The following is a 15,330-nucleotide window of genomic DNA, read 5'->3' on the forward strand; positions in this document are numbered from 1 at the left end:
AACTCATGAATTGTTGCCTCTGGTGTGTTTAAGGATGAAATAAGGACCACTCATATTGCCAAAGAATGTAACTAAGGCTGCATAAAAAATAGGCTAGATAGTCCTAGAGGTGGCCTCTTGAAACTGAGTAGAAGAGGGATGGGAGGGAGCTGTATCATAGATGATCTATTTGATCCCCACATTAGAGTTGCTATCCATGGAGTCACATGAGGGAGGAGTGGAAATGTGTACCTCCTACGGAGTAATGGCGCTATCTCTCAATGGAGTGGATTGTAAAGCCAAAGGAGTCAAAGTAATTGGATAGATGTTGTCTCTCAGTTGAGTGGATTGTTGAAAAGGTGGTTATCTAGGAGTCTCTCTCTCTCAATGGAGCTAATTGTGGAGCTAAGGGTCGTGGAAGCGACTAGACCAGAAAGTGAGTGGGGAAACATTCATAGTGCAGTGTGGTGGTCTTTAGGAGGGCTTATTGGCTTGTGAGGTCTTAGAGTTTCTTTTTTCTTGCAAGGGCTTAGTGCGTATCATATGCATGTTATTGCTTGTAGCATAGAAGTGTGATAGCTAAAGTAGAACCATCTTTGTTACTTGGAACAATGAGGTGTCACAAGAAATGCCAAGGGGTAGATGCATAAATTGTGGTGACATGGGGAGCAAGGGGCGATAATGACAAGTTTGAATGGAGTAACAAGTGCCATGAGGATGCGAAATTTTATTGCTTTGCTAAGCATTTGATTAAAAGTTAATCACATGTGCCAATGTGAGTTGCACATGTGAGGTGCAAGTTAATTATTTGATAGTGTGGGACCTAGCACCTTGAGATATTAGTTGGTGCCAAAGGCAAAAGTTGTAATAAGTTATGTTTAATAGGTACTAGTGTCAGATTTTCACCTAGACCAATTTATTTGCCACTAATGTCAGTGGTGACATTAGAGACTAGGCATTAATTAATTAATTACTGCCCGGCCATCTAAGGGCTAATAATTGCTCAAGGATACTTGGAAGACAAATTGACCTAACTAATTTAATTCTTGGTTGGTAGAATTATTTTTATGGGTACTAGAATAATTATTAGATTAACTTTTAGAATTAATAATTTAAAAATTAATTTAATAAGCTAGATAATGCTAGAAAATGGGATTCAAAAGCTATCACTTGGCAAAAAAAAATTGTGTAAGTGGAAAAAAGGCTTTGAGGGACTGATGGAGGTTTATTCTAGCCCATTGTGAGAGAGGAGAGTGTTAGAGAGCAAGGAGATGCCGCTGATGTGATCTGTAGCTAGTAGGGACTAGTCCTATAGTAGGTGATAGCAGTTTGGAGCCCTCAAAGTGTAGGTGACAACAGCCCAAGGTTCTTCTGGTGCAGGTGATAACAAATGTAAGGGGGCAACAAATTTTCTAGTGGTCCTAAGCTGTAGATGACAGCTATCATGGCTGTTTGAGCAAGGAAGTAGTTGTTTTCCAGCCTTTCTTAAATGAAACTTTGAAATCCTCTCTCATCTTACAGCCATCTCTTTAGTTATCTCAACAAAATCCAATCATTTGAGTCATCATAGGTGGAGATATTGCAAAATCTCTTCTATAAACCCTAATTTATAATAGAAATTAGGGTTTGACAACCACCTTGGGATGCTTGCTCAGAATGGAAGGCTTAGGACTTGAATTCCGATAGTTGAAATTGAGCAATTTCAAGGAGGTTCAAGAGGCCAGCTAGTCAATCTCAGATTTGGGGCTTAATTTGTCTTTCAAGGAACAAGGTGAGGGCCAATCCCCAAGCGGGGAAAATTGGTTTGAAGATTTGCTGGTCAAGTTTGACAGTAAGAAGCACTTGGATTAGTGGAGGAGATTAGATAATCTTAGTTGTACTCCATCCAATTGCAATAAAAGCTAAAGAAATACCACAAGGGGCACCAATTTTGGGGCCAATAGGCTGCCAATTGTCCAAGATTAAAGTGGTAAGTGTGCATGTTCAATTTATGTGAATTTTATACTTGCTGTAATTAGTGTTAAATTAGGTTAGTACCATCCTATCCGAGGATGAAGGCAGTTTCAACCGGTCTTGCCATAGTAGGTGCACTTGTTGTCTATGCTTTGGCCTTTAGTGAAGTGAATGGCATTGTAAAGGAAGATTGGGGGAGAAGCTAATGGTATCCCTCTTGATGGTGTAGCAGAAATAAGTAATCTGGAATCTGAAAGTGTTGCTGATCCTACAACCTTTATTCACCTTCACTAATGACAAGGATCTTTAGCTCTTTTGAGTTCCTCTACTCTCATATAGTAGGGTTTGCGTGGAGAAACACAGAGTATACGGCAAACAATGTGATAAAGAAAACTTAGAAACATAGAAGAATGGAGAGCAATGAACATTGAACCATGCTGAATGCTGATACAGTGGAGTTGAACTCAAAGTGAGCCTCATGCTAATTGTGTCTCTAGGACTGGTATTGACATGAGCAGAGCTTGGAGATGACTGCATTGTCCTGGCTGATTAGGCAGCAGTACTTGGAAGAGATCTGCACTATGAAGGGATGGAAACAAGTCCTTGGGGTGGAGGTATCAATGGCGAGGAAAGGAGCTACTTTGAGGAAGCACGGTCCTCTTGGCAGCACTAGGATGTTGGACTAGACACTGGAAGATAATGGATAGTAGTAGAGGGAGCGAAATGCAGTCCTTAGAGCTGTTGGAGAGAAAGAAGATGATGACCAGCAGTTCCAAGTGTGCTCCGGATGCCAAAGACCAAAAGGGTGGCCTGCTGCAGACCCAAATGCAGCTATAGCTGGTGGAAACAGGGTCAGAGTCAGCAAACGTAGGGTCAGCTGGCATAGTTGGCTGTGCTGAGGAGCCATTGAGGAAGTTGGGTCGCCTCCAGCATAAGGATGAAGTCACATCAGCTGGACAGAAAGCCCTGCTCTGAAAGCACAGCCTGAATGTTGATGGAACAAGGTGCCTATAATAGACATCACATGAGATCTTCTAGGAGCTGAGCTGTCCTCCATCTTGGGGTGTGGACAGCAGTGGAGAATGTTCAGAGGTCAAAGAATTTATGAAGAATGATTATGATAGATGGGTTGTGTGCAGAATGAATGAGAGATAGATGTAGACAATAATACTCATGCCCTATTTATAGGCACGTGAGATGCTGAACAGTCTAGAGTGGCACTTGGGCTATTTGGGGAGGTGCTTAGTGCCAAATAATACACATAAAGCCTTTTTGGGGCCATAAATGGAGACCAACATGAGGATTTTATGCAGTACAACTATTTCTTAATGTACTTAATGACTTTGGTTGCTCAACAAGTGGATAGTGCCCTTCCCTCTAAGTGGCAAATGGAAGGTTTTAAGATTCTTCATGTGAAAAAGAGAGTTCAACATGGAGTGGGTATATGGTGGGAGTTTACACCTCAAGTCCCATAAAGTGAGTACGTGGGCCAAGATGCATACAACCATTCTTCAACATTGTACTTTGATGAATTACAGATTGCAACAAGGAAAGAGTAGGAATCCTTCAAGAAGAAAGAGAAGGATGTGGATACTTCACTTGCTTCACCAAATTCCCACTTATGTATCTCTTTCCCTTCTCTTATAATGAGATTGTTTCCAAGTTTGTGAATATCTTGCATACACCATCTTGGCTGATGAGGAGGCGCAAGTTTTGGATTCTTTGGAGCAAAATATGGAGTTGACTACCACATACGAGAAGCATGAGAATTGAAAGAAGAGGGGTCTAATCTAACCAAATTTTTTCTACCACAATAGCCATTGAGAAGGGTAGGAAGACTCTCCCAAGAAGATAAGCTTCTTGTGAGGAGCAACAAAAGCTGCATTGCCCAAGACACTTCATAAGAAGCCTGGAAGGACTCACCTTCCAAAGCAGAATCAAGGCTGTGAAGACAGCTTCAACCTCTCATGGTTTTTGTCCTTGAGTTATTTCCCTTGATGGGTCGTGTTAAACTTCAATCTCATCTTTCTGTCTTTGGTATGACTGTATCCGACACTTGAGTTGTCCAGCTGTACTACATGATGCGGACATTAAATAAGTCGGTGCTTAGGACCTAGTTGTTTTGGTGTGAATGGTCCTTGAGACCTTAGGTTGTAAACAATCATTTCAGTTATGTGTTAATGATAATGGAAGACATGAGAGAGAGCTCTCAGCTCCTCACTGTGTTAGCTCCAACACTTCTCTGACTTTAAAACATGGTATCAGAGCACCCATGACTGGGCTCTGTGGAGTGCATGCGGGAAGAAGACTTGAAGAATGAAGTGCCAGTGTTTGCAGAGTGAAAGGGCTTACTGCCATTGACTGTCATTGTCTATGATACAAGGTATGCATTGTGGTATCCTACTTGCCATCGGTCAAGAAGCATTTGTGACTTTGTTGGAGCCTTTTGGAGGCCTTATTGAGCATCATAAAGTGTACATTTGCCATCATCAAGACCATGACCAGCTGCTGTAAACAGATTCAGCAAACAGCGTGTTTGTGCCTGTTGATCAGGCTGAAGGCACTGGCTGCATACTGAGGCACAAAGAATCATATGAGTTATATTGAGCATGCATCTACTCCTTGAAAGGTAGTTAATGGTCTTTGGATGCTACAACTTGTGGATAAGCTTATCTATGACCTGTGACAGTGGAATGCAGATCTAAAAATAGTCCACGCCTGCTGTGAACAGTGACAAGGTAGCACATACATGACTCTTGTTGATGCACCAAAGCTATATGATATGTACTTTGGCTACAATTGAAGCTTGGCCATACACTGGAAGTCATATGCATTGGTTTGAATGTCTTGGAGCTGAAGATTACTGATCAAATGCACTCAGATCTGAAGCATTTTACTTGGCTGAAAACTGTCAAATTTGTGGGTTCCATGTATCTCTTGACTGTTGAAGAGAATTAGATGACTTTGTTTAGCTCCAGGAACTTGATGACTTGAGTTTTGTCTGTCAAATGCATTGAGCAATGAGAAGGGAGTTGATGCAAATGTCTGGAGCTGAAGCAAATGGTTTGACATGGTCTTGAATGTCAATGAACAGTGAATGAACAGTAAATGCTTTGTATGCCACTGCATCTCGAAACATGGGACACTCTTGGATGCTGTCAAGTTCATGTATTGACTCCCATGTATGGTGGCATATGCATGTGACACTGTGAGGAGTTTTGTGGACTGAAATACATTGTGATTGGCTGGTCTTGGCTGACTGAAATTTGCAGGTAGAATATTCTGCACTTGTACTTGCAGTACATGATGTACTGTGTCAGATTGACATGTTTGGAACCCCATATGCAGAGATAGATCTCTGAACTGCTGTAAGTGTTCTTGGGGCATGTACCCTCTGTGTTGAGCTCAAAGAGGAGCTGCTGTTTACTGTTATTTTTCAGCCTACAGACTGCTTGTCTGTACATGAACAGGTTGCCCAAATACATGCTGGTTTTGCATTGAATGCAGTCTGTACATGCAGGTTGCAATACCTAAGTGATTGCCAAGTGTCAGGAGGTGTATGTACCATTGTTTTTCAGGCTGAAATACTGACTATCTGAGCACATAGAGTGCTGAAAACTGTCATAAACAGTTGCAGACTGAAACTAAATTGTCAGGAAGATTTTGGCGTGCAGGTAGTCAGGCAAAGCATACGACATGGCAAATGCTGACAGGACAGATAATATTACCCAGATTGTGGGGGAGAAATTGGACAGCCATAATTATGCTATATGGAAGTTCCACATGGAGAACTTCTTAATCGGGAAAGGATATTGGGAGTTGGTGACTGGAGTAGAAGCCGAACCTGAGCTCCCAGAGAGGTCTACAACTGATCAAAGACGACTACACTGATCTTGGACAGAAAGAGCTCGCAGGGTGTTCCACTGGCTGTCTCTATGTATATCAGATGCCATGGTAATGCAGATAATGAAGTGCAGCTCTCCTAAGGATGCTTGGGACATCCTGGTCAAGTACTATGGCACGACCACAAGTGCCAGAAAGATCCAGTTAAAGCAGAAATTTAACAATATGGAGAGAAAGAGAAGATCTATATAGGATTATGTCACGGAGATCAAGACCATTGCAGATCAGCTGGCATGTGTTGGATCATAGGTTGAAGATGAAGACATGGTTGCTATGACTTCGAATGGCTTGGGGCCTAAGTATAAGTCTTTTGATACTTCTGTGTTTGTGCAGGCTGAAATGCTTGATTTCAATGAGCTGGTTGCATTGCTTATCCATGAGGAGGTTAAACTTGGCTTGGCTACAGGGTCAAGTAGTTCCAAAAGCAAGGATGTAGTCTTTTATTCCAATCAACGCGGCCGTGGTAGCCATGGTGGAGGCTATGGTTCTGGTAGAGGAGGCTAGCAAAATGAATCCTATGGCAATTAACCACCAACAGGTATCGAATGCAAGAGGTGGTGGAAACTTTAGAGGCAGGGGAAGATCTAGCCCTAGAGGCAGAGGCTCCTAGCAGTAGCAGTGTCCATCTGACAATCCGAATAAGGATAAGGATTGTCATTACTGTGGGAAGTATGGTCATATTACCAAGGATTGCTGGAAGAAGTAGGGCAATCAGAAGGACAAATAGCATGGACATTTTGCTACGTCTAGTCAGAGAGATGATGCTTTAGGAGATAGATTGCTTGCCATGCAGTATGTGAAAGATAGGGCTGCTGAAAAATCCACTGATGATGCAATATGGTACATTGATTCAGGGGCATCGAACCACATGACCCCTCACGGTGATTGGTTCACTGAATTGGTAGCTGAAAGACATGGCTATGTATGCACAGGTGATGACACATAGCATAGCATTGAGCATAAAGGCAAAGTGTCTCTTGTGGTTCATGATGGCAGAAAGAAAAATTTGCATGATGTATTGCATGTCCCATCGATAACGAAGAACTTATTGTCTTTTGGTTAGATGACGGAGCAGAACTTGCAGGTTAGGTTCAATAAGCATGGATGCTTTATTGAAGAGTTTGGAAATGGATGCAAGTTGATTGCTCGCGGTCATAGGAATGACAGAATGTTTACTCTTGATGCCACTTTGCCAGAGCTGAATTCAGCTATGTTTGCCCATGGTTCTAGCACTGTCAGAAATTTGGAAATTTGGCATAAGAGAGTGGAACATGTGAATTTGCAGAGGCTGCAAATTATGCAGAAAAAACAGCTTGTTATAGGTTTACCCAAGTTCCAATACACAGACACTGGTCATGCATGCGATGCTTGCCAGTTTGGTAAGCAGTCGAGGTTGCCATTTGTCAGGCATGTAAGGCAGAGTACACGTCCGTTGCAGTTAGTGTACTCTGATGTCTGGGGGCCAGCCCATAATGCATTTATGGGAGGCTCGAAGTACTATGTGACATTCATTGATGATTACAATCGCTATACTTGGGTGTATATTCTATAGACAAAGGATGAGGTGTTTGCTATTTTTCAGCAGTTTAAAAAGTAGGTTGAAAATGAATTTGATTGCTATATCTCTTGCTTGAGATCAGACAGCGGTGGGGAGTATGTGTCAAATGAGTTTGACAATTTTATGGCTGAAAATGGCATACGTAGGCAGCTTACCTGCAGCTATACTCCATAGCAGAATGAAGTGGCTGAACGTAAGAACAGGATATTGATGGGAGCTACTTGTGCCATGATAAACGAGAAGAAGATGCCGCTCTATTATTGGGCTGAGGCTATTATGATAGTCATGTATATCTTGAATTGGACTCCCACTGCAGGTATTCATGAGATGACACCGTTTGAGAAGCTGTATGGCTATAAGCCGGATATAAGTCACATAAAAGTCTTTGGCTGTCTTGCTTATGTGCACATCCCAGATGAGAAAAGGAAGAAGCTGGATCCAAAAGCGCATAAGTGTGTTTTCATTGGATATTTGCAGGAGAAGAAGGCATACAAATGCTATGATTCCTCTATCATGGAGACTTTGGTAAGTAGGGATGTTATCTTTGATGAGATGGCCTCTTGGTATGTATCACCGGCTGCAGTGCCATCGGATACGCCTTCTACTCATGTATCTACAGCTGATTCGTAGCAGAGTAGTGCTATGACAGGTTCTAGTGGTCAGACAGTATCTCCTTGGACAGGTAGATTGAGAAGCTCTGGCTCACTGTCCATTGACACCGGTATGTCAGTGAGGGGAAGATATGATACCTTGGATAGCAAAGGAAAAGAGAAAGCTATTGAGGATGCATCTGGTATGATGACACCTGGTAGGATGACTTCTGGATATGAGTCTATTGACACTTTAGACAGTGAGCTTGGTATTCCGACTGTCTATACGCCTAGCAGGAGGCAGAGCAGGTAAATTCCGCCTCATGAGAGATGGGAATCGAGCAATGCACCATAGCCTAGACGCTCGCAGAGGGTCAGATATCCTGTTGACAAGTTGACATACAGTGGCTACTCTGCAAAGCACTATGCTTATATGTCAAAAGTGATGGAGATCAAAGAACCAGGTACATATGCTGAAGCAGTAAAAGATAAGAACTGGTGTGCAGCTATGGATAAAGAAATGAATGCCTTAGCTGAAAATAAAACATGGGATCTTGTGCCACTGCCTGAAGGGAAAAAGACCATTGGCTGCAAATGGGTCTACAAATTCAAATGCAAGTCGGATAGCAGTGTGGAAAGGTACAAAGCCAGGCTGGTTGCTAAGGGGTATGCCCAACAGTATGGACTTGATTATGAGGAAACATTCATCCCTGTTGCCAAGATGGCAACCATACGTACTGTGATTGCTTTGGCTGCTGCTAGAGGCTGGAAATTGCAGCAGATGGACGTGAAGAATGCATTCCTCAATGGTGACTTGGTAGAGGATGTCTATATGGATCAGCCAGAAGGGTATGTACACCGTGATTTTCAGCACTATGTATGCAGGCTGAAAAAAGCATTGTACGGGCTAAAGCAGGCTCCGAGAGCCTGGCATGTGAGGATCAGTAACCACTTGCAGAGCTTGGGATTTGCTGTTGGCAGGGCTGATCACAACCTATTTACGAAAAAGACTGACAGTGGCTTGGTAGTGCTGGTCATATATGTTGATGATTTGATAATTACTGGGGATGATGACTTGGACATACAATGTGTTATGGAAATGTTGAAATCAGAATTTGACATGAAAGACTTAGGTGATTTAAAGTATTTCTTGGGCATTGAGGTAGTCAAAGTTGAAAATGGTTTATGGCTGATGCAAAAGCACTATGTCATGGAAATGCTAAAGAAGTATGGCATGGCTGAATGCAAACCATTGGATATACCTCTTGAGCAGAATGTCAAGCTAGACATGAGCACTGGAGCTGAAATTGAGGATGTGACTATGTACAGGCAGATGGTCAGAAGTCTAATCTACTTGACCATCACTAGGTCTGACTTGAGCTATGCTGTAGGGCTCATAAGCCAGTTTATCTAGAAGCCTAGAAAGCTGCACTTGGATGCAGTTAGACGTATTATGAGATATGTTAAGTCCACTGTAGATTATGGGCTATTCTATGTGAGAGATAAGCCCTTGAAACTGGTTGGATACACGGATGCAGATTGGATAGGATGGTCATTTGACCGTAGATCTACGAGTGGCTATGCTTTCGGGTTTGGAAGCGGGATGATTAGCTGGAGCAGCAAGAAGCAGCCTACGGTTGCTTTATCGAGAACTGAGGCAGAGTATAGGGGTGCTGCATTGGCAGCATGTGAGATTGCATGGCTGCTCAAGCTTATGGCTGATTTGGACATACAGGTAGATGCTCCAGTGACTCTGCTATGTGACAATCTTAGTAGTGTACTCTTGGCCATGAATCCAGTATATCATACTAGGACAAAACACATTGAGGTACACTACCACTTCATTAGAGAGATGGTTCTTGTAGGGAGAGTTGATCTCATGCATGTGAAGACTGATGAACAGGTTGCGGATATCTTTACCAAGTCTCTGGGTAAAGATAAGTTTAGTGTTTTCATGTAGCTACTTGGTGTACAGATGCTGTCTTGAGCTTGAGGGGGAGTGTTAGACTTCAAGCTCATCTTTTTGTCTTTGGTATGACTGTACCCGACACTTGAGTTGTCCAGCTATACTACATGATGCGGACATTAAATAAGTTGGTGCTTAGGAATTAGTTGTTTTGGTGTCAATGGTCCTTGAGACTTTAGGTTGTAAACAGTCATTTCAATTATGTGTTAATGATAATGGAAGACATGAGAGAGAGCTCTCACCTCCTCACTGTGTTAGCTCTGACTTTAAAACAGGTCCTTAGAGTTATTGCCCTTGAAGGGTGTGGACTTTGCCTTCCTTGGGTTAATATGATCTTGCGCTGGTGCAGGTTATTACTGCATGTTGCTTAGTGGGTTTGGAGTGTTTGAGAACTTTGATTCAAGGTCAGTTCATTTAGAAGTATCATCTCCAAAATGGTAGGAAGACTCTCCCAAGAAGATAAGCTTCTTGTGAGGAGCAACAAAAGCTGCATCGCCCAAGACACTTCATAAGAAGCCTAGAAGGACTTGCCTTGCTTAGTGGGTTTGGAGTGTTTGAGAACTTGATTGAAGGTCAATTCATTGAGAAGTATCATCTCCAAAATGGTACTCACCGATGTGACGCAACTAGTGGAGTAGGCCAAAAGGAAGAGCAAAGCTGAAAAGTGCCACTTGGGGGAGTAGGTGGAGGACATGGCTACTTGGTTAGAAGATTCTGAGGTTTGAGATTCTCCAAAGGTAGGTCCTTTCTCAATGTTGATGTGATTTTAGGGCAGCCACGGCTCTATGATCACATGGTCTTGGTGGATCATCATTGACACCATCCTCATCCAACATGGGACTTGGCCGTTGGTGAAAATCTTGCATGATAGTGCTGCATCTATGGTGGGTTGAGCACAAAGTGTGGTGGTTATCCAAGATGTATCTTCTTTGCATAGGCACCCATTGGTGGCTAGGAACTAGCAGCATGCAACTGACATGGGACTATTGGTGACGCTGCATGGATCATGGACCTTCTTCAAAAATGGCTGCCCTTGAGATGGATTCTGTGGGTGGTTATAGAATTTCCCATAGATAATATGACGTTTGCAGAGGCACAGATGTCGAATTTGCATCTCTTATTGTCAAAATAGCACAAAACAATAGAACAATATTATCATAATCAATGAATGCAATGAAATGAGAAGTTCAATCTTATTGTTAGGGCATTGTGTATGCATATGGGCCATATATGCTCCTTTAATATTAACCATTGAGAATTTGGAGTGTGCAAGGAATCAAAAAGTTCAATTATGTAAGAGGTGATTGCGTTAAGAATACTCATCATAGAGGAGGCATTCTACAAAGCAAGTACTAAGAGGAAAATGTTTGATTGGTTTTATAGGTGCATGTTAGAATAAATCTTAGTAAGAGAAAAGACCATTACTAAGAGGAGGCAATGTACCAGGCAAAAAGCAAGAGTTTGCCCATGAAGATGCAAGGAAGTGAAGGGAGGGAGACAAGACAATGCCCATGCCCATCATACTGGCCACTAGTAAGCTTGGCATGAAACTTTCTTAGCCTAGCAAGATATTCTCCCATGTAGAAAGGGCATTGGAATTTAGCCAATGTCAGTATCCACTATGGACCTGAAGGTAATACACATTATGTATTTGCTTGGGTGTAAGCAATATGTCTTAGGACTTCATGACCTTCTCTACACTAGAAGACCATAGGTGCTAGAGATAGTGTGAATGTGAACACTAGCAAACAAACCCACATAATTCACCATACCAAAGCATGAGAGCATCATCATGCCCTCTCTTACTCCCTCACGTGCCCTCCTGCCAATAGCAAACAAACCCTCGTAATTCACCATACCAAAGCATGAGAGCATCATCATGACCTCTCTTACTCCCTCTCATGTGCGTCTTTGGCAAGAGCAATGTGAAAAGGAGCTCAACTTTCTAAAAATGAATCACATCAGACAGAGAGGAGCCAAGATGTTGATTGCGTACAGCATTCATGCAGTAGGAAGCAGTTGGTTATGTAGTCAGATGATCATTCGCTCATTTTGCTGATCATCAAGTTATTTTGGTGATGTCATAATGGTAATTGTTAATGATTAGGGAAATATTATTCGAGCAGCTTTTAAAAGTGAGGAACCTGTTGAGATGGCAGCCAATTAAGAAACAATGTGTTATTTAAGTTCTGTGGGGCTTCATTTAATCATGGCCATTAAGGATGGTTATCAAGGATCATGATCGTAATCATCAGGCATTGAAGTCATCCTTAGCAAGAATGTGATCTGGGATGATTGTGGTCTTATACTAGTGAGTCTACACCAATTATGCGAGTGCAGGATGAGCCAAGTGTGAGCACGTGGTTTGAGGAGCAGGGACAGGAGCATTTGTGGCTGCATGAGATTGAGCAAGATTGGTTGATTGAACTTGACTATCCTGGACTGGTTAGTGACGTGCTTTATGGATATGGAGCATGTGAGTGTGCTGGATAGATAGTACACGGCTTGGGTGGGCAGGGCCCATACGGTATACACATCGCCGGTAATATGAGATTAGAGGATCATTTCTTCCTTTGGATTCTTCTCTTCTTAAGGCCTACCGGGATTGTGGATGACATGGTGACATTGTCTCAATTAATTATTTTCAATGACAACAATGGATATATGGATATTTATTGGAAGCAGCAGCTGCATAGTCAGTGACATGAGGACCAATGCAATTTCTTATGTGCAGCAGAAGAAGTTGGCACGTAACTCCTATCAGATTTCAGCTCACCGTCTTCTACTATGCAATTAGAATCCAGATTCTTTTGTATTCTTTATGCAATTCACTGAAGCTTTTTCAACTTCTCTTTTTGGATCAATACATTACAGGAGTCAACATTTGAAGGTGTATGTGTAATATCATGGGGTATGTTTTATCAGAACATCAAATAGGAGAATGGCCAAGGGAGTAATGGAAATGGAGCACTTCATTCTCCTTGGAAGTTGGCATAGAATTTTACTATGCCCACTGTGCCTCTTTAGATACTGTATATAAGTTGGCAGGAAAGTGGTATTAGGTACATGTCATGGGGATCTATGTTTTGAACATTGGTGGAGAAATGGGCCTATCATGAGCATTGAGATGGTGGAGGGCCTGTAATGTGTATGGACACTCTTGGACACATGAGATCGTTTCACAATGGCCAGTGTAGAACGTGGAAATCAAGCGAAGCTCCTTTTGTTTAGCTTTGGATGTTTTGGGGGGGGGAGGGGGGACTTGGAATTATGACCCTTGATTATGTTTAATAAATATCTGGTGCAGGCCTTTGTATGTGTCTGTTCACATTTGACTGAAGTGTATCTTCGTAAAGTTGTTCATGACCATAAGCTTTCTTACTGGCAGAAAATACCGTTACGGTTTGTCGAGAGGCGCCCAGGTGACACTAGTGAAGTGTATGCTTCGACCGAAAAAGCTGAAAGGGAACTACATTGGAAGTATATTCTCAGTACTTGCTAAATTGTGCTTTGGTGTTTTTTAAGGATGAGAGTAAAGCGTCAGTGTGCTGAATGACTATCATTTACTCAATTTGACCTCTCACAACTTGCACCGCTGTATTTTGCAGAGCCCAATATGGAATAGAGGAGATGTGTCGTGATCAATGGAACTGGGCAGTCAAAAATCCATGGGGATACAGGTCTCCTGCATCAGATATCTAGAATAGCTCTTGTTTGAGCATGTTTATAACTAATAAATGTACACCAACAATATGGTCAACACAGACCAGCTCTGCAGGCTTTGGTAAAAATTGACCTGTTTACCAGGCATATACACAGGTTCTTAAATTCTGACTTGACACAGGCCCTTTCAGCATTTTGAGGGACCTCACTTCTAACCAAACAATGATAGAATGTGCCATCCTACATGTTGATCCTCTAACAAAGGCAAACTGTGTTATGAAGGTGATTAGTTGATGCTTTCTGCAGATCCCTTGTTAATGCTGGTATGATGATCATCTTCAGTATATTTGATTAGGATGAAGCCCATGGCATTTAAAGCAACATGCGGGCAACAAATGATGCTTTTTGAAGTAAATCTTCTTATACATAGAATTGAGAAATAAGATATTCATGCAGAAAGACCAGATGATGTTAGCCCTCTGTAGGATTTTGATAATGGAGATCTGTATGTATATCATGTAGTAGTTTGTGGTTGGTCTTTAACCAGATGAGCTGATTGCATTTCTATGGCCATAAATCAGCCAACACTTGTTATGAACCATTTGGTGGTCTTTTATAAGAGTAGTGCTCTCACTTATTTTTCCTGTGAAGTTTGAGTCGATGAGTGTGGGCCATGCCACACCTAGGTCGGTAGACTTAAATAACTAAAAGGGAGGGTGAAAGCAACAAGGCCACACACACATTTGACTACATAGGAACCTCACTTATGCCAACATGGAGACAGAGGGTGTTTGAGGTGAGAGAGCCATTTAGAGTGGATAGAAACAGGGCTTCACGAGAGGATCATGATTTACACCAATCAATGATTGCGAAGTCTTTAGACTTCTCCAAGTCTATGGAGTACCATCATCTTTAGAGATACTCCATAAACTCCCTAAAGTTCTGATACAAAGTTAAGAGTGGTCTAATAAACTAGCCACATGTTAGTAAACTTGACTGTGTAGACTTGTGCAAGTGTAATTTACTTAGGTGTGGTTTGGATCAAAGTATTTACAAAGCTTCACACACACACACACACACACACACACACAGAGTATGCCCAAGATGAGTTACTCCCCCACTCCACACATGGAACAATGCAGGCTATCGTTGCTATCTTGGGCATAACCAATCCAGTTTACTCCCCTTTGCCCACATGGAAAACCCCACACGCTTGCTCTTTTTCTTTGGGTCATTGTTTATTTTATCATAGGATGCAATGAATACTAAGAAGTATGAGTAATAAGGGTAAAAATCTAGCTATCAATGGTTAATAGGGGATACCAAAAGATAGAAATAGAAAATGATTTGAATACCTAGAAAAAGTAGTGCCATGATTAGCAAAGCCATACTAAAAAATTTGCGAAGATTTCAATCATGGGAAAATTAACAGTTTTTCTTTCATTCTATGAAGCTCTACTATAAGCAATGATGGGATCCAAGTTCTACTATTAGTGATGGGGCCATATGTCCCAAGAAAAGTCTACATGTATACGTTTTTTTGTTCCCCTCAATCTCTAGTACGTGTCCCCTTAATATATGATATGTTTAAAAGGGAGAGGACTTGCCATGTGGATTAGAGTTGAGCTACCCTTGGTATTTATAAAATTAGCAAAATTGAAGGTAAGTGAGTAGTTCCACAAAACCATGGCAATAAAAGTTGCTCTTTTAGAATATGT

General features: G+C 41.8%; 1 protein-coding gene across 5 annotated transcripts in view; it reads left to right on the top strand.

The window, feature by feature from the left end:
• LOC148030642 (UDP-glucose 4-epimerase GEPI48-like) overlaps positions 1 to 14,209 on the top strand; it is a 31,671-nt gene extending 17,462 nt beyond the window's left edge. For 4 of the 5 annotated variants that reach the window (XM_087686988.1, XM_087686991.1, XM_087686990.1 and 1 more), the window contains 2 exons: positions 13,338 to 13,429; positions 13,558 to 14,208. In XM_087686988.1, the coding sequence (XP_087543114.1) occupies positions 13,338 to 13,429; positions 13,558 to 13,651 (186 nt within the window). In that variant the 3' untranslated portion in view covers positions 13,652 to 14,208. Of the gene's footprint in view, positions 1 to 13,337; positions 13,430 to 13,557 lie in introns of all 5 variants that reach the window. The other variant, XM_087686992.1, reaches the window with a different exon arrangement.
• The last annotated feature ends 1,121 nt before the right edge of the window (positions 14,210 to 15,330 follow it).

The sequence above is a fragment of the Lygodium microphyllum genome, chromosome 10, assembly GCF_053477565.2.
Source record: "Lygodium microphyllum isolate KBCC chromosome 10, Lygodium_microphyllum_v1.1.10, whole genome shotgun sequence".
NCBI classification, from domain to species: domain Eukaryota; kingdom Viridiplantae; phylum Streptophyta; class Polypodiopsida; order Schizaeales; family Lygodiaceae; genus Lygodium; species Lygodium microphyllum.